We start from the raw sequence: 22,186 nt of genomic DNA on the forward strand, positions 1-22,186 counted from the left end.
TCTGCCTTTCTTTCCCTCCAACCACTGACTCTGAGAATTCTCTGCTGCGGTACCTGAGCGATGACAAGATCCTGGTGATCCAGGAGGAGCCTCTGGGGCAGAAGGACAACAAAAGGGACACGGGCCGGAGGTCCAGGAAAAAGGGCAAACCACCAGGGAACCCCAGCTACCCCATCAGCCCCTCGGTGCTGGCCTCCACCGTGAGCGTCAGGCTGGAGCCAGGGCAGCAGGATGTGCTCAGCTTCTCCCTGGCAGAGAACAACACAGTTCCACTCTACCACGTGAGTGCCCAGCAAACACCTTCCTGCACCAGCCCTGGGCAGCACACGCGGGCTCTCCTCTCAGGGCTGATCCAGAATTCAAGTGTTCTCCTCCTAGGACTGACCCAGGCATTCAGATGTTCTGCTGTAGGACTGACCCAGGCATTCAGATGTTCTGCTGTAGGACTGACCCAGGCATTCAGATGTTCTGCTGTAGGACTGACCCAGGCATTCAGATGTTCTCCTGTAGGACTGACCCAGGCATTCAGATGTTCTCCTGTAGGATTGATCCAGGAATTCAAGTGTTCTCCTGTAGGACTGGCCCAGGCATTCAGATGTTCTGCTGTAGGACTGACCCAGGCATTCAGATGTTCTGCTGTAGGACTGACCCAGGCATTCAGATGTTCTGCTGTAGGACTGACCCAGGCATTCAGATGTTCTCCTGTAGGACTGACCCAGGCATTCAGATGTTCTCCTGTAGGACTGACCCAGGCATTCAGATGTTCTCCTGTAGGACTGACCCAGGCATTCAGATGTTCTCCTGTAGGACTGACCCAGGCATTCAGATGTTCTGCTGTAGGACTGACCCAGGCATTCAGATGTTCTGCTGTAGGACTGACCCAGGCATTCAGATGTTCTCCTGTAGGATTGATCCAGGAATTCAAGTGTTCTCCTGTAGGACTGGCCCAGGCATTCAGATGTTCTGCTGTAGGACTGACCCAGGCATCCAGATGTTCCCCTCTTAGGACTGATCCAGGCATTCAAGTGTTCTCCTGTAAGGTTGATCCAGGCATTCAAGTGTTCTCCTAGGAATGATCCAGGCAATCCTGTAGGATTAATCCAGGAATTCAGGTGTTCTCCTGTAGGATTGATCCAAGCATTCAAATGTTCTCCTATAGGATGGTCCCAGGTATTCAAGTGTGCTCCTGTAGGATTAATCCAGGATTTCAAGTGTTCTCCTATAGGATTGACCCAGACTTTCAGAAGTTCTCCTGCAGGATCGACCCACGATTTCAAGTATTCTCTTAGGATTGACCCAGGTATTCAAATTTTCTCCTGTAGGATTAATCCAGGCATAAAGGCACAGTGTTCTAGTCCATGTTTTCATGTTGTATTTCATAGTCTGAGAAAGGTTTCTCAGTGATGGTGTCATGACAAATTCCTCCTAAGAGTCACTTTCTCAATGTCAGTGTCACAACAGTTTTGTCATAAAAGTCAGGACAGAACAGCAAAACACAAGGCAAGAATCATTTGCTGTCACATGCTTTAATAAAATCCTGCTCTTAATTCCTCAGTCTGACTGAGTTTAGTTTAATTATGCTTTGTTATCTTTGGGGATCCTGCACTCAGCCTGTGATAATGATTTATTGTACATTAATTTATAAGCTTTTTTATTTCCACTTTGATTACTTTGTCTTGCAAAAACGGATGAGTTTAATGGAGTTACTGTTTATTTAAATTTATTTATTTAAATTGTAGATTTAAATCTCTCTGGCAGAGATTATCAGTATCACAAAGTCAAAGCAAAGGATTTCTAACCTGGAGAGAAAATCAGCAGGAAATTTATTAGGATGAATGAGAAAATTTTTATACAAACTTGCAACAAACCCTAACAATATTTCATAGCTTGGTAGAGGAACCAGCTGGTTTCAGTCAGTTTTTGGAATTCTGTGGATGATCTGTTGGCTCACCTGAGCTCTGAAGAGAGGGAAATGGGTCATTTAGGGTAAGATTCAAATTCCACCCTTGATTTCAGGACTGAAGTTGTATTTTCTTGCATGATTTCCACACCATCATGGAACTAATTGAACATACACGATAAATGAGCAGTATGGTAATAAATTAAATATTTAAAAATACCTGAATGACATAAAATGTCAGCTCTAAAGGAAAAGTAGGAAGCTGGAAAACAGGAGTTATCCTGGAAGAGTCAACATGGAGTGGTTGGTCCACCCTAAAAGTCAGAGCAGCCCCTGTTCACAAACTCTGCTTCATGTGCAGTGATCACAGAGGAAGGCACAGGTAAAATGATTATTCAAGCACTCACAGAGTGGTATTAATTCTTTTATCACCATAAATTCTTGGAGCAGCATTAAAAGAGACCTCTGGAGTCCTTCAGGAGATAATCACAGGAATCAGAATATCTGAGGCACTTTGTCAACTGCCTTATAAATATACAAGAGGAACTGAGTCGACAAATACACAGAGTTGCTGACACAGATTTTGTGGGTTCTTGCCAGCACAGAATCATTCACATTAACGTCTTTCCACTTGGAATACTGAAAGAATTCCGAAAAGCCAAGCAAAAAATTTATCTTGAAAGAGAGCTACCCAGAACAAAAAATGTGAAATATCAAAGAACGTTTCATGGCAGCTTGATAGCAAAAAGGAAAAGTAACAGAGAGTTGTTGTGTTCTTAGATATAAATTTAAGTTTTAAGTAGGTCAGCTAGTTTCCTTAATATCTAAAGGTGTTAGCAGGATTTTCATAAGTATTTTGATATATAAACCTTTTCTGGAAAATGAGACTAAATCACCTCAAAACAGCTTTTGCTACATTTGTATTAGAAAAGTTGACAAAACTGGTGTAGCTTTTTCTTCTTACTTTTGCTCTGTGATTTTCAATGGAAGGCAAAAGTGCAGAACTGTTGGAATCACATTTTCATGAAATCCTCTCCTCTTGACTCGTGCCCGGTACAACTTCTGGATACAAACCAAAATTCCAGCCCAGATAAGTGCTGGGGGAAATGGAGATGATAAACAGGATTTTCATCATCTTTAGTGAAGGGAAGGTGATAATGTTTTGTAATCAAACAAGGGTGGCTTGATGGAAGGAGGAATTGAGCATCACTTAGCCACTGCTTAATTTTCTAAGCCCTTAGATAAATATGTAGCCAAAAAATACAAAAAGCCACTTACTTAAGAGTAGTTTAAATTACCAGACGTAAGAAGATTTGCAAAATTGGTAATTGCAGAGATTCACCACCAGATTAATGCTTTGGAAGGAATGTTGATTTGGAACCTAAAATTAAACAATTAGCCTGATTTTGTAAGTTGCTGGGAGGATGCAGAGTTCCTATATAAAATGGATATTTAGGTAATGCAATTTTGGCAGCATGCCCAGGATATAAAATGATGCATGAAGCCATGTTGCAGTAAAATATTCCTGTCAAGGAACACTGCCCCCTTCCAGGATATTTTTATAACTCTAATTTAATTGATATTCAATGTCACAGAACCTAAGCAAGAGTCAACTACAATTAGCGAGGCTGTTCTAAATAATTATTAATTAATAGAGTATCTCTTGGAACATGACTTTCTATGTTTACTAATGCTTCACTTCTGAAGTGACATCATTTACCAGGTTGAGCCTCAATATGGGCTTACAAGGATAGAGTTAAAACTTGAACAAGCCTTTATTTTGTATTAGCAGAGCTCATTCTGGAGAAAATTAACTTATCAAACAGGACTTCAGCTCAGCAGACCAGATGCATCTGGGAAGTTTTTTGTTTTGCATTTCTTACCATAAAGCAAAACACAAAAAATCTTGAAAAATCTTCAGGATTTCACAAAAAGTTATAGAAAACTGTGTCTATCCTGCTGCCCAGTTCCATTTTGCTCTGTGGCAATCAGCTTCCATCTTAAAAGAGAAAATTGAAGCTCTCATTCCAGATCCAGTCTGGAAATTCACACAGTGTTCAACTCTGTGGTTTTATTGCCTCAAACTTTCACAACTTTCTGAAGCTCTGAAATTCAATTTCCTGGTTACCACATTAAATTCTCCAATTGGATAATGATCTCTCATCTGGTTTTACTTGGTAATAAATGTTCTGGGCCTATTATCTACAGATTAATTTGCTATTTTGCTTTGTAGTACCATATATTAAAAAACTGGAGAACAGATTGGAATTTCTTTTTTTTTTTTTTTTTTTTTTTTTTGCGAATTAGAATTCAGTGTGCTGAAAAGTCTTAATTTTGAATGAGTTTTAGGATCAATTCTTTCATTTCAATGTTCCCTTCACAGTAAAATGGAAATAATGGCTGCTTTAGGGTATTCATTGAGAGTGCCAGACCAGGAGTTACTTTTTATTTTAAAGCTAATTTGAAGCACGATGGTGTTTTAGGGTTAGCAATTGTTACACAGCACTTGCTTAACTTGCTTTTAATTCCTTCCTTGCTGGTCCCAGGAAGTTGGTAACTCATCCCTGTGGCACGGGGTGATGGAAACACTCTTTAGGTGCTCCTGGGGCTGCACAGGCAGCTTGACAAACGATATAAAGTTTAATGGTACATGCTGAGAATTAAAACCTGTGCAAAACCAATGTAAATCTGGGTGTTGTGTAATGGGTGCACGCTGGGATGTGCCAGATGTTCCAGATGCTTTTTTTGGGATGACAGGCAGTCTGAGTGCTGCTCTGATAAGTAGAATAATTAAGACAGTCTGGGAGAAGTCAGCTCCAGTGACTGAAGGAGGAGCCTTTTATTGCCCATTTTGCAGGAAAAGTGCTCATGTTTTATTTATTCCTTCCTGCTCGTGCAGAAAGAAACAAAACTGTGCTGTCAGAGATGAGCATTGCTTTCTTCAGAGTTTTATTTCCTTTCCGAATTGCGGAATAAATTCTATCTTTGTTTATTTTATTTAAGTATCTGTCACATGGGAAACTTGCTTTCCCTACCTTGCAGTTATGCTGGGTGATCACTCTGAGGATGATTCTGGGGGTTCTGGCTGCTCAGAGAAGCCAGTACAAGTATTTCTGGTGTCTCTAGCTTCAAGATGTTGAACTGATTGTAAAAATATTATTTTTCACTGGGACTGTGCACATGAAGGCTTGAGCTGACAAGTGTCTCCCTCATTCTTGAAGATGGATCCTTGAGTAGCAAAGTCCAATAATGTATTTCTTTAGAGATCTGTCCAGACCTGACTCTCTAAACTACACTCTTCATTAATCTATAAACAGCTCAAAAGGGAAAAAGGTATTCTTAAAAGGTGTTTTACAGTATAAAGAAAAATAAAGGGAAATAAAATGTTAAGAAAGGTTCTTTTTAACAATAATGTCACCAGTCTTTAGGTTTCCTCATTTATTCAGTAATCAATAACTTCATAACTGACCTGGATCCAGGCAAAAAAAAAAAAAAAAAAAAAGCCTAAACCAGTGTTAACCCAGAACTCAGGTTGTCCTTAATTTCTGGAAGAGCCAGCCCCTTGCAGAATCTCAAGAGAGGGGCTGGGATTTTGTTTGGAACAGCAGCCTGGTTAGGATGGGTGTGTTTGCAAATTCAGCCCCAAGACAGGCTGCTCATTCCTGCTGCTTCCAAAAGTTCAGGCTGCCTGGTTGGCCTAGAATTCCTGGTATTTGTAGTTCCATCAGGACACTTTGCACAAAGCAAATACGGGGCTGCCTTTATCCAAACATATGCAGTGCTTTCAGAAGTAATTTTGCCCTATTAGAGCATATTTAAATGATGATATTCCTCAATCTTCAAACAAACCACTACAAACTACCAATGCAAGTCAGCAAATGAAGCATTCATTAACCTGCTGTGACTTCATGGGTAAATTGCCATTTGTAAAACATTCTGGAGTCCTCTGACTCCAGAGAACCACAATACAAGTAAGTTGTACTGCATTCTATTATTTTAGCAAATGAATTTATGCCTTGTTTTTATTGTTTTGGCAGGCTACCAAAAAAAAAAAAAAAAAAAAAAAAAAACAGTTTAGTTTATATGCATACTCTACAGTCAAATTTAACAGCCATTTGTTAATAAATATTAGTTACAGCTGGTATTATAGCTATGATAATTGCAACATTTATCCTCCAGAAGAAGCACCAAATAGAAATCTCTCCCTTACCACACAAATATCATGTGTTGCTGCTTGAAAGGATCAACGTATAGCAATCCAGTTGAAACATTTTGGGGACTGCTCTGATTTTTTTCTCTCTATCCAGTGGCTCAGCCTTGCTCCCTGTCCTGTCCCCCTTCCCCAGCAGGAGAACAGGGAGGAGGTTTTGGAGGGCAGGAGCATTTCATGGCCACAGGTAACCTGTTGCTGTGGGAATGGGGAAGGTGAGGAAAAGGAAGGGGAAGGAATTGATTTCTTTTTCTTGACCTCTGCCTTGGCTGCCCGCCCTGCTCCCCACAGTGTGCTGACAGTGCTCAGCATCACCCCACAATTACAAATTCGAGTGCATCCCTTCCCTCTGCCTTCACTTCCTTTTCTCACCTGCCCTCTTGTTTTTCTTCAGCACGAATTTGAGCACCTCAAACTGCACAGGAATGTAGATTGCACTGGGTGATTTCCTGTCTCTGTTATCTCTCGCTTCAACAAGGGTGGGTGGAATGTAAACCTCAAAGGCCACTTTTATTTTTAGCTCAGCATGACAATTTTGAAAGCAGATTCAGTGGGTGAAGCATCAGCTCTCTGAGGTAGAGTGATAAGTAAAGCCCTTTGTAACAAGGCCACTCCTGAACAAACATGATATAGAGGAATCTTCAGGATAATAAATATACGAGTTGAAGAAGCAGAAGAAGAAATAATTTTTTTCCTTTTTTACTTTTATTAATAATAATTCAGTACTTGAGTGTAGAAGAGTGGAACAGAAGTACGATTAAGAAGCTTTTGAATCTTTGCATCTGAATAAATGATATATATAGACGAAATAAATATCTTGAATTTGGCCACTGAGATTAGTAACACACAATATGAAACCATTCTAATCTCATACCAACCTGCTCTTGCTTTAGGAAACAAGTAAATAATGGGTGTTGAATATTTCCACACGATCTCTGCATCTCAGGGTTCATCTGTTCTCAGTGCTTTATCTGATTTCTTTACTCAGGAGAAGAAATTCTGATTCAAAGGAAGGATTTTTTTGGTTAAAAGTTATTTATAGAAGTGTCAGGTCAATGGGACTTTCTACAGGGTTTCCTTTGGGAGAGGAGCCTCAGATCTGCTTGTGGGACCACAGAGGTTTTTTTGTCCTTTCATCTCCACTCGTGCAGATCTGTGGGAATCCCTGGAGCCCCAGAAATGTGGAGCTGACTAAAGAAGGCAGATAGGTGCCAGTGACCTGAATTTCACAGAATTTGTGCTTTATAGTCTCTGACAGCACGACAAGACTTGTGTCTCCTGAGCCTCCCACATGTCTGCTGCACATGAAAGTGGCCTTGTAGTAAGATGAAGTAAAGTTTTAGTTTGGGAACTAGGAAAAGGCCATTTTTATTTTTTCAAATGTCACGAACTGGTAAGAAGTAACTGCTCAAAAAAAGAAGTTATATATAAAGTTGCTGAAAGTGCAGGTAGGAGCCTTCCACATGTAAGTCATTGTCAGCATTGTATCTGCATGTAATTACAATTACACAAGGAAATTAATTTTGGCTATAGGTAGGCATTTATAGGAATGCCAGAGTGTGGGTGTTTCCATGTATAGTATCAGAAATTCCTTATGAAGGTTGGCATTTCAAGCTGGCAACAAGATTGTTCCCCCAAGAGAACTTCTCTGGGGAGAAAATCAGTCAAATAAAAGATGATAAATATGTGACAAAGGACAAAGGTAGTAATCCTGAGTGTCCACACTTAAATCCTGGTAATAATCTCTGTGTTAGTGAAGTGTTGGTCAGGAGCTGAGATTTTTCTTCTAATAAATATATATTGATAAAAACTTTAAAAGGCATTATTATGGGTTTTTATGTTTCAAGTATTAATATCAATAATTTTCTCTCCCTCTGTATTTATATAGATATTCTTCTTTGCTATTTTCTAAACTATAGCAACTATATAACTATATACTATTTAACTATATACTACATAACTATATAACTATATACTATATAACTATATAACTATAGTGAGTTTTACAATAATCTATGAGTTGTTCAATGGTTAAATAATATTTTTCTTCTTTCACACTGTTATAGAGTCTTTTTTACATTTCCTTGCTACAGATTATGCTTCAGTTAATGAGATTCCATTATTCAATCTCTTTGGAAATTAATGCTTGGTAATGCAGAAAAATTTGTGGTGTTGAAAGACTGACCTCTAGAAAAATGTGTTTTATTATCAGAAGCAAATTTCTCCCTAGTAAGTCTTTTTTCAGCCTAATACATGCAAGTTCACACCACACAAATAATTGTTTATGAAATATATCTGATCAAAAGAAATCTGGAAGCCACAACCCAAGGTGACCATGTGTGACAGAGGTGTTTTTTGTGCATTTCCTTGGAAGGAAATAAATGACTGAGTTCTTCTAGCAGTGACAATTTGTAATTCAGGTGCTGGAAAGAGCAGCCAGAGCAGGGTGAGGGAGGTTTATTTCAGTTTTGTCAGGGAAGGGAGCGTGGGATGGGTCCCATTTGGGAGAGAGGGAACAATCCCTGATTTAGAAACACTTTGCTTTTACTTCGGGAGCATTTTTGGAAAAGGAAATTAAGAAATAGGATGGGAAGCACTGACTGAATTAGTAGTCCCACTTTTAGTTGCTAAAATTAGAAACCTTGAAAGTCAGAGGGATAAGAGAAGGAAAGCTTTGAGCCTTCTGGTAGGAATAAATTCTATTTTTATAACAGTGCTGCTGTCAAAGTTATTTTGCTCTCTTGGCCACACAATATTTTCCTGGGCTGTCCCCAGTATTTCCAGGGATGCTCAGACTGGTTCATTTGTATTTAGCAGTGCATTTTCAGCACCAAAACAACACCTCTCAAGCAGATATTTTGCTTTAGCTGTGTGCTGTTAACTTTTCCAGTCTGCTTTGAGAGAATATGGGTATTTCTAGGGGGTATTTTCAATTTTTTTTAAAGTTCTCAAGGCTGCATTTCAGCATACTCTGAGGAGAATGGAGGCATTTATGGCTCTCAGGAAAACCTGTTAGGTTTTTTCTGTACTCCATCACTCAGTGGGGAGCTCCTGCCTTTGCCTGGTTTCAATAAGGAATGTCAGAGAACTCCCTGCTTTTAGCGTAAATAATTTCATTATTTTTCATCAGATAAAGCCTCTTATTTGAGAGGGATCATCTTTGCTGCTCACTCTTGCTGGGATATTTTAGCTGATAAAAGCTGATAACTGGTTCTGTACTGGGTTGCCCAGGGGCGAAGGAAACTTCTTGCAGGAGGAGATGGCAAAATGTATTTTGTGGGTTTTAAAGCTGCCATAGAAACCCTGCTGCAGAAATGTACCTGTGCTGCAACACAGCAAACATCCTGTCCCTTCTGCTCCTGATTCACTATTATCTGTGGTCAAACATCTGCTGCAAGCCTCAAGCAGTGCCATTAAAACACAAACATTGCTCTTACTGCAGTTCTCAGTTTCCTATTTGCTTTATCCAGAAAGTCAAAGATTTTGCAAGTGCAGATTTCTGCATTTACAAACGAATATATGTGAATTTTACAACCTGTTTAGGGGGTGGTTTTCTGTAATTTCATTTTTTGTAAATTTCCATTTTTAGTTGTGGGAAAAAATCCTCCATCACAAAACTTGTTTTAAAGTAACTTAAACTGTCTGAAAATTTTATTTTTAACCCCAGATCAACTGCTACTTACTCTGCCAAATCAGGTTCATTTCCAAACCTCAGAGGAATAACCAGTGTGGTAAATCAAGTTATTTAAAGCTGTGTAAGAATGATGTCAAAGAAAACTCGTCCTTCTGAAATTCTGTAGTCTATATTGCAATATTTCTTCTTTGCATTTAAACTCCCCTTCAAATATCAACACTTTTGCAAACATTCAAACAAATTTTAGCTCCCTTATTTTAAAGAGCTTTGATCACAATTACACAGCCTCTGAAGTTAGTTTATTACTGCAGATATGAGTTGTTCTAAGCATGATCTTAATTTTTAAATTACTTAGCTGGAAATTGAAACAAGTGTTCCATTTCCTTTGCTTTAGAGTTGCAGAATGACTGTGGTTTACCTCTGTCACTTGTGTCACTGAGCTCAGAGTAGCAAGGAAGTCTGGTTTTTATTTGTACTTAATGCTCTTTATTTTTCTTCTACAGAGAGCAGGGGATACAGTCAGTGGAGATACTGAGAGGTAAATTATTTCTGTTATTCTATGTTTAAATATATACACAGTTATATTTGTGAATTAAACACCTTTCTTTACTTTCAGAAACTCTGTTGCAGTACTTGAGGTATAAATTTTCAGGGTTTAGGGACATCAGTGCTGATATTTAGTAAATGTTCATTTGCCAACATCAAACATAATTAGAAATTAAAATTGTTTAAAAAATTCTTCAGATAAAAGTTTAGATAATATTCATAGAGGGGAAAAATTATACTGTTATGTTGCTCAATCTGCTTTATTACTTTTGAAATTCAGTATTTCAGACTCACTCTGAGGAAGAAAAATGTAATGTGTGTCTAACACAATTTTCATAACCAACAGGCAGAATGTTTCAATGAACTTCTCCATCTAATTCAGTCTGTACGAAATTACTGCATATCTTTGTGGTTCATAGTAGATAGATATTAAGAACAGTGTCTTCAGTTTGGCCTTGTGGTCTGAATTGAATCAATTTATCCTGATGAAGAAAATAGTGATTTTGTCATTCATTTCTTTCTGTTTATCTGATGAAGTATCTTCATTTTCATGTTACACCCAGAAGTCCCAGTAAGAGAATGGTAGAAGCAACAGCTACTTTGTATCATCATATTTTCTAATTAAGTTTAGTTGTAATCTGTGATGATTATTCTTTTTTATGTTTTTCATCCTGTATATGGCCTAAACCTATTGAAGAAGTTCTTTGACCAGTCTGAAGGATTTACAACTGCTGATGATTCCCTCCAGGGCTATAAACATCCCTGAATCACAGCTGAAAACCTGAGGTGCAACACTGCCAGCTGTTAACAACCTCATGCTTGATTTTTCAGGGCTGACAGCATTTTTTACCTCTTTATATGTGTTTTTAAGCACGACAATGCAGTGGAAAGGTAGCTGTAGAGGTGACCACTTGCTGCTGTTTGCCTGGGTGTGCTGTGCATGGTTAAACTTGCATTTAACCAAGAGGAGCAGCACTGTGAGCAGAGATTAAAGCGAGGTACAGATGAAATCCCACCTTGTCTGGCAACAAACAGTCCTGTCTCTCCAGTGCCAGCATTTCATCACCTCAGCTAAATGTAGGGTTTGCTCTTTCAGGAGGTTAAACATATATTTTAATATTAATATTTTGTTCCACTTCACAGCATCCCCAGGGTTACCTGGGGGAAATGGGTTATTCTTGCTCTCTTTTGAAGTAACAATTTCATTTCGCCTTCTGCCTTTACCTCTTACACCTGAGTTTTGAAAACCTACTGTTTTCTGTAAATCTGACTGTTTGCATTTAGTCTCCCAACCCCTTTATAGGTTCTCTTGTCCTGTTTCTCACTCCCACTTGTTTCTCCTTATTTCCAGCCTGGCCGCGCTCTCCCCTCCTTCCTGCCTGAATTTTCTGCATCAGAAAAAAGCCCCCACAGCCTTCCCAGAAACAGCCCTTTTTATTTCCTTTTCCATACCCACATTTTTGTGCATCCACAAGGAAGAGCTGCAGAGGAAAGGAAAAGTTGTTTTTTTTTTCCTTCTGAACAATTTTGTTCTTCCCAGAGCAAAGGGCACCTGATCTTTCCCAGTGGATTGCACATGCTCTGCTTGGCAGGGACATTGCAATCCAGATGGAACATCCCTGGTGGACAGGACAGGGCATCTGCCAAGAGATACTTTCCAGGGACATATGACTTGATGAAATTTTGGCAAACATTCATAGCAAAAAGCTATGTTTTATATTCTTTTATAGAAGAATCCTTCACTCACACACTTTAGATTTCAGGCCCAAAGCACGACCATATTTTATCTTTTCAATATGCTGAAAAATATTCCAAGAGGCAGAATTATACCACCTTCCTAATAACCTTATTTAAAGTGATTTAAACAGCTTATACCAAAATAAAAACCATTTTCCAGACATTTAGCCCCTAGAGTTAGGCTGTGGGGACCAGGAGACAAACTGTGTAGATAGATTGACATATTTGAGTGAAATACCATTATCTTCAATAACTGGGAGAGGGGAAATTTAGGTTGGATATGCAGAAATTCTTCCTTTTGAGGGTGGTGAGGCCCTGGCACAGGATGCCCAGAGAAGCTGTGGCTGCCCCTGGATCCCTGGAAGTGCCCAAGGCCAGGCTGGATGGGGCTTGGAGCAACCTGGGGTAGTGGATGGTGTCCCTGCCCATGGCAGGGGTGGGACTGGATGGGCTTTAAGGTCCCTTCCGACCTGAACCATCCTGGGATTTTAACATACAGGAACCTATAGCGCTCCCGTGATATTTATTATTGCATCCTTTGTTTTTAAAAAGCCAAGGAGAAGGAAGTTGTTTCTTGCATGGAGTAGAACTTCCCCCAGGCTGCAGGAACACAAGCTGGAGCCTCCAGCAGCTTTGTGAGAGCTAGGAGGCTGCAGGATGTCCCTGGGGACACCGAGCTTTTTAAACTCGTTTGATGAGAAGAATGTAGAGCAAGCCTGGCAGCTCTGTCACAGCCCGGAGCAGAGCAGAAATGAGGGATCTCTGCCTTACAGTGCTGGGCTCTTCCCAGCTCTTGGCATGTGAACAGCTCCTAGCTGGTGCAGGGCATGGGGCAGGACTTCCAGCAGCACCCCTCGGTGCAGAGCACTGTCCATCACACAGACCTGCCTGCCAGACAAATCTGAGCTCTCCTCACAGCTCCTGCAGCTGGAAGTTGTCATTTTGATGCCCAGAGAGGCTCCCTGGAGCAGAGGCTGGACAGAGTTCAAGGAATAAAGCAGGGATTTGTTCAAAGCCTTCCAAGGACTCACCTTGGGCAGTGCAAGAGCCCGGCCATGGCTCCACCCAAGATGGAACCAGAGTCACCAGTTTCACTCTTTTATAAGTTTGGGTCCATTTCCATCTTGGGGTTCACTGTCCAATTCCAGCTCCAGGTTCTGCAGTCCCACCCTCCCAGATCCTCTCCTCAATTCTCTGCTCTTTGCACTTTTTGGGGCTGGAGCTGCAGCGGTGTCCTTGGTTCTGGGCTGGAAAAGGATTGTTTTGTGTGACTGAGCTGGGAGCAGAACTTGGAACACTTGGTGTGCAGTTCAGGGTCACACACCAGTGCAGTCAGAGCCTGGAAAATAAGAAAGCTCAAACTTAAGGCATCCATTTGGGAAGTTGCAGCCTGCAGCTGGAGGTGGAGTCCCTGATGTGTGGGTGCACTGAGGTTTTAGGCAGGCGGGCTGAGCTCCTGAGCTGATTTGTTCCCCTGTTTGCCAGCAGCCTTTGCCCCACTGGGGCTGTTTCACAGACAAGGAGAAGGTAACAGGCACCCAGAGAGGAATCACTGCTGAGCCTTCCTGCAGACAAACACCTGACTGTGCTTAGCAGGCTTCTCTCTGGGCTTGGAGCTTCATTTCATTTTAGGAGGAGCTTTTCCAGTTATAGGAAGCCCCAACACCTGTGGATTCTGGCCATGGGTGTGTCAGGAGCTGTGACATCCCTGGGTGCAGATCTATAATGCTTCAAGATTATTTTAATCATGGTCATGGTGGTGTGCTTTGGAAATTACATTTTTTTTAGTTGTGGTTAATGCTGGAGAGATAAGAAGGCATGAACATTTTAAAAATAACTTTCAGTCTTGACATTTTGCTGTCAACATTGCATGTTCAGATGCACCTGTACTGCAGAGGCTGCAGAGATTTACAGGTGCACCTGAATAGCTCAAAGCATCAACAGCCCAGAGCACAGACCTGAGCCAGGGATTTCAAACCTCACTACTAAATACTCAATAATTAATCTGCAGTGAGAATTTACTTGTTGTGACAGGAATATGTTACATAAGAGATGGGAGTTCCAGTAACCTAAATGTAAATCATGGATCCAGAAGAGGTGATTAAAAATGCATTACTGTGGATAAATCCAAAATGCTACCCGTGTATATTAGTCCAAGTTCTGAAAAATGGATAAAAGGGAGATTTTTCATCCACACAAATTCCAATATATGGCCCACAGATAGGTGGAGCACATTCAAAGTCTCAACAATCATTGCCTAAGTCTTTCTGGTTTCTGTCAAACAGAAATAGCTCAGAAATGCATTTGAGGATTCAAATATAATAAGTATTTTAGAATGAGCCTGTAATTTAAATTTAATTATTAAATTGTATTAATTATATGAATAAATAAATGCAGTTTCTGCATTTATTTCCTTAATATTTTGCCTTTTCTATGTGATATTATTGATGCAAGTAATGTTTCTGCAGACATACTGAAACAACTGATTTGTTTCTTGTTTTCTGTTTGTTTTAATTGGTATAATCTTCTTCTAGATCCTGAAGTTTGTTTCAAAAGCCCAATTATACATGAACACATGTTTAGTAGAACAACTGTTTTAATTGATTTGAGAATCAAGATTAGTCCAGGTGCTTATAACTTGTGTCACTGCACATCTTCCCCCTTCTTTTCCCTTTTGCTCCTTTTGCTGTGACAACAGATTTCCTAAAAATAAAGCTGAGGAATAACTCAACCAAACACGATACAGAGGATTTCAACCAGAACACACAACATCCTGGGAGTCCTCTGAGTCTAAATTGGTTCTGGCTCTTTCATACAGAAAATTTACTGGTTTAGAGAGGAGAAAAGATTACTGTTTCCTTCTTCTGTGCTCTGCACATCTGAACACTTCAGGAATAATTAGATTTGGAGAGGGGTATTTGATAAACATAAAACCTTGTTATTTTAAACAAGATATATAAAGACATATATATATATATATAATGATATAGATATATATTTATAGATATAGATGATATAGATATAGTTATAGATAGATATAGATATAGATTAGATATAGATATAGATATAGATATAGATAGATATAGATATAGATAGATATAGATTAAACAAACCTCCTGCAGACTGTTGAAAACTGTTCCCAAGTGAGAAAATGTCTCTTGTTGCACACTAGAACCCCTAATCCTGTCCTGACTTCCCGGCCAAGGTTTCAAAAGCCTGGAGCAGGCTGCTCCTATCACCAGTCCCAGACTGCTTCCCTCACTTTACAGATTTTTGCTGCTGAGAGTTCTGTGATTCCTGCAAGGAGACCCATTATTGTGGTTGCACAGAGGCAAATAAAACTTGGCTAAGGACATTTTCAATACCACCACAGATGAACAACTGAGGCTGTATTTTGGCTGAGAGAGTGGAAGCATCAAAAGTGATGCTTTCCATATGGGATTAAAAGGAACAGCCCTGAAATCAGGGGAAAGTTCCCAGAAGGGTGGAACAGCATTGATGGCATAGTCAGGGACAGGCAGAAGTGGGGCATTAATGGCACCATCAGCAGCATTTTGGGCATCTCTCCATTCCCTTCCTAAATGTCTGAAGCTGAACTTGTTTGGTTTTCATTGTTTCCTTCAATCCATGTCACCTACAGATAGATCAGAACATCGAAGTCTTGCCTATTAACTTCTATGAATTTAATTCCATCCCTTCACTGCAAGCTGGAAATTTCCTTTGCCTCGGAACTATAGACGTTTCTTACCCACAATGCAGAAGTGGTTTCTGCTGGTAAATTTGATTTCTCCTAACAATGGAAATCTTCAAATGAGAAAATGCCACTTCCTGCCTCGCTGACTTAAAACAACTGTTGTTATTATGACCAACAGAATTTGCCAATATATTGAAAATGTCCACAATCCTTTTATTCCTTTTTAATTCTTCCCCGCAATTGCTTTCCCATTTCAGCATTCTGTTTCTATTTACATGACATATACAAAACAGCCACAGTTTTAAGGATTCTCCTTTTCCTGACTTTTGAGACCAAGAAGGGGAATTGTGTGTTTAAGAATTTCTGTGCCAGATCAGACAAAGCTGACCCTGATTCTGTGTCCCATTTGCATCATGGCCAGTACTGTTTGCACTGCATGAGGAAATGCCTCTGGTGCTGCTGCCCTGCTTTGTTCTCCACTCTTTACAGAACCCACATTTATCAGCGAGAATATTTTTGCATTTTAAAGTGTAAATTTTTGGTATCTGTGGCATCCTGTACCAAAATCTTACAGAACTTAGTGCTACAGGATGCTGTGGTTATATTTAGTAAGCACTATGTAATCAGTTTGGGTTTTTTCCTGTGGTTATTTGACATCTTTCTTCTGTCTGTCCTAGATATGCAAGTTCTGCCATTGACCATCCAGGAAACACATCCATGAGGAAGGTAATGATTTATAAATGTGCTTTAAACAGGCAAAATCTCCTCAACTGTTCAAGTCATTGCTGTATTTTTAAAAGATACCTGAGATATCCCAAACTTTGATATTTTCCTATATTATGAAAGACCTGAATACAAAAATCTAGGAATAATTTCCACGTTGAGGAAACTGGCTGCTGTAACCACAGCAGGTCAGTGTGTCTGCCACACTTTTAGTTAGGTATAGGAACATAGGAATTCAGTTAAGTTTAGGAACCTTGGTGTGAGTTCTGAAGTAAGTGATGGTTTGGGGAGGAGAAGCACACACCACGTTGGGCTGGAAGGCACTTCTGGAGGGAGGCTTACCCTGAAGGTAAAGAAAAGTTTTAAAACTCTTAGAGTATTTAAATAGTACCAACATGATAAGGAGATTGGGGATAAAGATTTTCAAATATTTTTGTGGTACCAACTTTGAGGTGCTCCATTTTCAATGGGAAATAGCTGTAAAAATATTGTTTTATTATTTAGCATTTTGCAATTATTTTCTATAAAGGACAAACAACAGAACCTTCATTTGTACAATGTCCATTCTTCATTCTGACTTAGCACTTTTTGTACTGATTAGGTTGGACAGGACTTGGACCAGCCTGGTCCATGGAAGGTGTCCCTGCCCATGGCAGAGGATGGAATGGAGTGAGCTTTAAGGTCCCTCCCAACCCAAACCTTTCTGTGGCTGTGATGACTCAGTTCTAAATAATCTTCCCTAAAAACTCCTGAGGTTAAAACCAGTGGAGGTACAAGCAACCAGTTTTTCTTTTCATTTAGTGTTTCTGTGACAGCACTTCTCTTCTCCCCTGATGACACTGAGTTCATTTACCATCCCATAGCCTCCATTCAGTTCCAGCACTTCTTTTGTTTATCACCGTGCTGGTTTTGGGTGGGGGTAGCAGGGTGTGCGCTCTCTGACTCTGGCCCTGTGTGGTTGAGGTTTCGAGGCAAGAACTGAAACTCTGACAGCCCCAGCGAGTTCTCCATCACCCGTCTGTCTCCCATAGCAACTCTGAATCATTTGGAGTTGGGGGTTCTGTGTCCTTACACTGTTTGCCACCAAGTTAATTATATTATAGCACTTCTTTTATCTCTCAGAATGTGGAGCTTGAATTTCTACCTTAGCAGTGCTAATTAACTACTGATTCCCAAGGTATTGCAAGCTTCTCACTTTCTCTAGTTTCCTTGCTTTGAATACATTCTATGTTTGCATAAACAAAACAGGAAGAATAATTAACTAAGCTTTTTAGAAGAAAAGTGTTTTTTTTATTTCAGAAAGATATATTCAGCTCTCCCTTAATTTGTTGTGCTGGGGTTTTTTTTCATTATTTTAAAAACTTTTATATTAAATGATGCATTCCAGTTTCTGGTGAGCATCTCCTCCAGACCTTTCACTTGCCTTGCAGTTCTTTAAATGTTACCACATTTCTTTATAGGGTTTTATTCCATCACTACATTTCTCTAGCCTAAATTGTGGGGAAATGTGGCGATGTCTTTTTCAGGAACAAACCTGCTTTGCCCTAATGCATTTCTCTGGAAAGAGGAACACTGAGCAGATTGTTTCAGCCCCAGCCACCAGAGAACTCCAGTCGACACAACAGGACAGATCAATATTGCTGCTGTGATTTGCAATACATCAACAAAACCCCCAGAGCTGCTGTGCACATTTGATGCTTTCTCTCAGAGTTTTGCTGTTTCATTTTCTGTATTTTGCCACATTTCCTCCAGCACAGGAGCATTAATCTTTGTCTTCTCTTGAACGAAGGGATGGAATTAAAGGGGGGAGATGTGCTGAGTTAGTGGCACACTGCACACTCACTCACTGAGCTTTGCCTGCCAGAATTCCCACATTTTGGGGAACATTCCTGTCCTGGGGCTGGCTGGGAGAGCAGGCTGAGGTCAGGAGAGCACAGAGAGCTGGTGCCCTCCGAGGCAGCTGCCAGGGGAGTCAGGAGCTGCTGATCCCTGCAGTCCCCACAAACCCTTCCCCTTGTGAAGTGTAAATCAGAGCAGGGTTACAAACAGGGCTGAGCATGTCCAGACCCACTCCTCCCTCTGCTACTTTCATTTCAAATGAACTTTTGTCTCTCTGGAGCTGGAGTCTTGTTTCCACCTGATTATTTACTGTGGTTCTTAAGCATTTGTACATTGGAGGAAAATCCTTACCAGTTTTTGAGTACTATCCCTGCTTTTAGGTTTAAATAGAGAGATGCTTTTAGGGTGTTTTGGGCTGTTTTTTATTATTATTATTATTATTATTTTCAGAATCTCTAGCAATTTTTTAATGCTGCCACAAAAGTAAAAACGATTTTTTTTTTCTCCTGAGAATTATTCTGTCAACTACCAACCCAAAAAACTTGGTTTTGTGCTGGGAAGAGTGTGACTTTGACATGTCATCGAGCATAGGATTTGTATATAATGTTTGTGGTGAATATTTCTTTTTAAACACACATTTTTATAATTATTTTGTTGATGCAACAAACTTCAAATACCAGTCAGTTTATCAGCTCATTCATGGGACTTTGTATGTTTAGTTTTCAAGCTACTGCACAGCTATTCATGCAAAGAATCCTTGATGGCTTCATTGGAATTGTAATTAATATTTTTAAAGCTCTTTTAATTTTCAGATTTAGCTGAGCATGGTTTTCTTTATAATGTTGAGGAAAGTAGTAAGAGAAAAATGACAGAAGGGAGATCCTGTGATCACTGATGCTGTGATAACCTTGGAGAGGGGAGTGAATGAAAGCTCTTACACATTACTGCTGTTACTTGCACTGGTGTTTCATAATTTATTTATTTTTTTCTTTACAGTCATTCCATTACGCTTCCCTCAGGGTAAAAAGCAGAAAATGGTCAAAAGGTAACTTCTTTCAGCTGATATTTTGGAACTAGAAAATCAGGCTCCTTCTCTGATAAGAAGTGATCTGTATCAAAAGTTCAACTTGATACAAATATTTCTAAATGTGATAGTAAGGAACAAAGGAAAATATCAAATTAAAATACCAAAATAAATGCTTTATAGCTATAATATTGCTTGGGTGGGTGGTAAAATTTCCTTTCCTTAGGGAGAAGGCAAGGCACATTTAGGAGGAAATTAATAAGAACTTGCTTGTGGAATATTGCAGAGCAAAGAATGGTGCTTTATAGTCTCTAAATTTCTTCCCTGTTTCACAGCTGTAGGACAAATGTAATTCTTGTAGCATCATAAACTTGATTTTTCGCAGAAAAAAAAGTCTGATATATTAAGGAAATATCCTACAGAGGTGTTTTTTTTTTTTCCAGGAAAATAAATTATACAATATTTATTAAAAAATCTGCTTAATTAATATTTACAAGGCAACCTAAACCTTTCAGTTAGGATTCATTGAAATAACCCCAAGAAAAAGAAAAACAACCCTATTCCTGATGCTATGCCTTTAACAGGATGCTGTAAAGTTTAAATATTGTTGTTCACTTCAGGATAAAAATCATGTAAATATATGCACTGTTATGGAAGTGAACAATCTTTCTTTTTTATCAGTTATAAAAATTGGGTTTAAAAATTTTCATAATTTGGCAAAAAGAGCAGAGATATGGAAAAAGTAGTGTTTGCATCTGTGTGCAGATTGTGTCACACTGTGAGCTCCTGACTGAGGCTAAATAAATATATTTTTCCTTTGGAATGATGTTGTCCATCTTAATCTGGAAAAAAAAAAAAAGGAACCCTGGGAAGAATTAACCCTCTAGAGATTAAATAAAGCATTGTATAAAACCCTTTTCATTTCGTGCTCATGGGGAATCCAAAACTGCAGGGCGCTGTTGAATTTGGAAATGGCTCACTGTGAGTGTGGAGAGGATTTGGCTGGCAGGGTTTTGGATCAGAAATGGGACATTTTTCCCCCTGTCACCCCGTGGTGTTCCCAGGGAGTTCCCTGTCCAGCGTGAGCAGGAGGCGCATTTCCTGCAAGGACCTGGGGCACGGCGACTGCGAAGGCTGGCTCTGGAAGAAAAAGGATGCCAAAGGTTATTTCACCCAGAAATGGAAAAAATACTGGTTCATTCTGAAGGATTCCTCCTTGTACTGGTACACAAATCAGAATGTAAGTACGTGCCATGCTCGCCCAAAGTAAAAATGAAACCTTAAGCTTTGTAATTCTCTTAAAGTCCATTGCTTACTGCGTGCTCGGATGAACTGCCACTTTGCTGGGTCTGGGATGCTCTGGCTGGAAATATTTCAGTTGAAATTCTTTTTTAAAGTCTCCAAGTCCATGTTCAAGCTTCATAAAATAGCAGATGTTCATGGCAGTCTTTAAGAAATGAGTATGTCTGTAGTTAATCCTTTTCCATGGATTTATTTGAACTAACACAGTGCTCACACTCAGCTCTCCCCATTTTCACTTGTGGGGGGATGTGTAAAGTGTGGCCATTTCTGTTAGTTAAGCATTCTATAAAACAGATGTGAAAATCTGAATTTGTAAATCTCTTTATCTAGAAGTTCTTTTTATATCCATGTTCCTCTTGCTTTTTGCTGAATTAGTCTGGAATTTGCAGTTTCTCATGTGTAAAATGCTGTTCTTGGTGAAATTTTCCTGAAAATCAAAGGGCCTATGCTGGCGCAATCTGCATAAATGTAGGGGAAAATAACAGAGGGGAGAAGCCCAAAATGGTTCAGTGCTGCTCTTCCATTTGTGTGCTGCAGCCCAGCGCTTGAGCTGAGCTCCACAGCCTGCTTTGGTTACTGATCTCCTACTCCACCGCTCCCATTCCCTTCCAGAGGACGAGTTTAGCAGCGTGCTTCCCCTCAGACTTTGTGGTTTTGGCAGCCCAAGAGGCTGTTCAGGCTGTGGGTGCTCAGGAGGTTCGTGGTGTTGGACGTTCCCCGTGCCAGGTGGGACCACTGGTTGTGTCCCCTGACTCTCAGGCTGGGGCTCAGTCCAAGCCATAATTCACTGTGCCCTTGCTAATACCTTTCAAAAGCCTGCCTGGTGCTGTCTCCCTGCTTTTCCTGCTGATTTGCTTCAAAAGAAGCAAAAAGTGACAAATTTTTTTTTTCCCGGTTATTTCCTCCCCGTTGAATCAGAGGTGACCTCTCCAGGGAAGCTCCCCAGGGGCTGTCAGCAGGACACGTGCTGTGACAACTGTGACCCCAAAGAGACACATCCACCAAACAGCTGTAAAAAGGAGATTTGTGCTGGAGAATCTGAGAGCTCTCCTCTGTTTAGGTGCTGGGTTTGGGCCTGAAAGCTTTCCTGGGATCTTCAGCAGAAGGGGACAGGGATGGCTGTGCCTCCTTCGAGAAATTATCAGTTTATTTACCTCATTGAGGTTATTTACATGGTGTGATGAATTGAATCCATTTAACCATAAAAACAGTATCTGCAAAATACATTCAGTATTTCCTTTGACTGGGTAGCTGTTCTTTGTATAAAACCCAAACAGCTGCTGCTCATTTCTCTTTTCTTTAATTCTGCGTTCTTTTTCAACATCTTTTTTCCCCCTCATTCAATAGGATGAAAAAGCAGAAGGATTCATTAGTTTACCCGAGTTCAGGATAGACAGAGCAATTGAATGCAGACGAAAACAGTAAGTAATGTGTCAATTATGTTTATAAAGGATTTCTTTTGAAAGTTTGCTATACATAGTACTGAACACCTGTAAAGTCCAGAGAAGGAAGTTACTGAGGAAAGACCTTGAAATCTGTAAATATAACATCACAGATCCACTTAAGCTTTAGTATTT

General features: G+C 39.9%; 1 protein-coding gene across 1 annotated transcript in view; it reads left to right on the forward strand.

Moving 5' to 3' along the window:
• Nucleotides 1-22,186, forward strand: part of LOC134050261 (connector enhancer of kinase suppressor of ras 2-like) — a 163,709-nt gene that overhangs the window by 121,899 nt on the left and 19,624 nt on the right. Inside the window, exons 13-16 of the mRNA XM_062503218.1 lie at nt 36-281; nt 19,280-19,328; nt 20,372-20,547; nt 21,957-22,030. Coding sequence (XP_062359202.1) covers nt 36-281; nt 19,280-19,328; nt 20,372-20,547; nt 21,957-22,030 — 545 coding nt within the window. The remainder of the gene's footprint in view (nt 1-35; nt 282-19,279; nt 19,329-20,371; nt 20,548-21,956; nt 22,031-22,186) is intronic.

The sequence above is a fragment of the Cinclus cinclus genome, chromosome 15 (genome assembly GCF_963662255.1).
Source record: "Cinclus cinclus chromosome 15, bCinCin1.1, whole genome shotgun sequence".
Classification (NCBI taxonomy): Eukaryota; Metazoa; Chordata; class Aves; order Passeriformes; family Cinclidae; genus Cinclus; species Cinclus cinclus.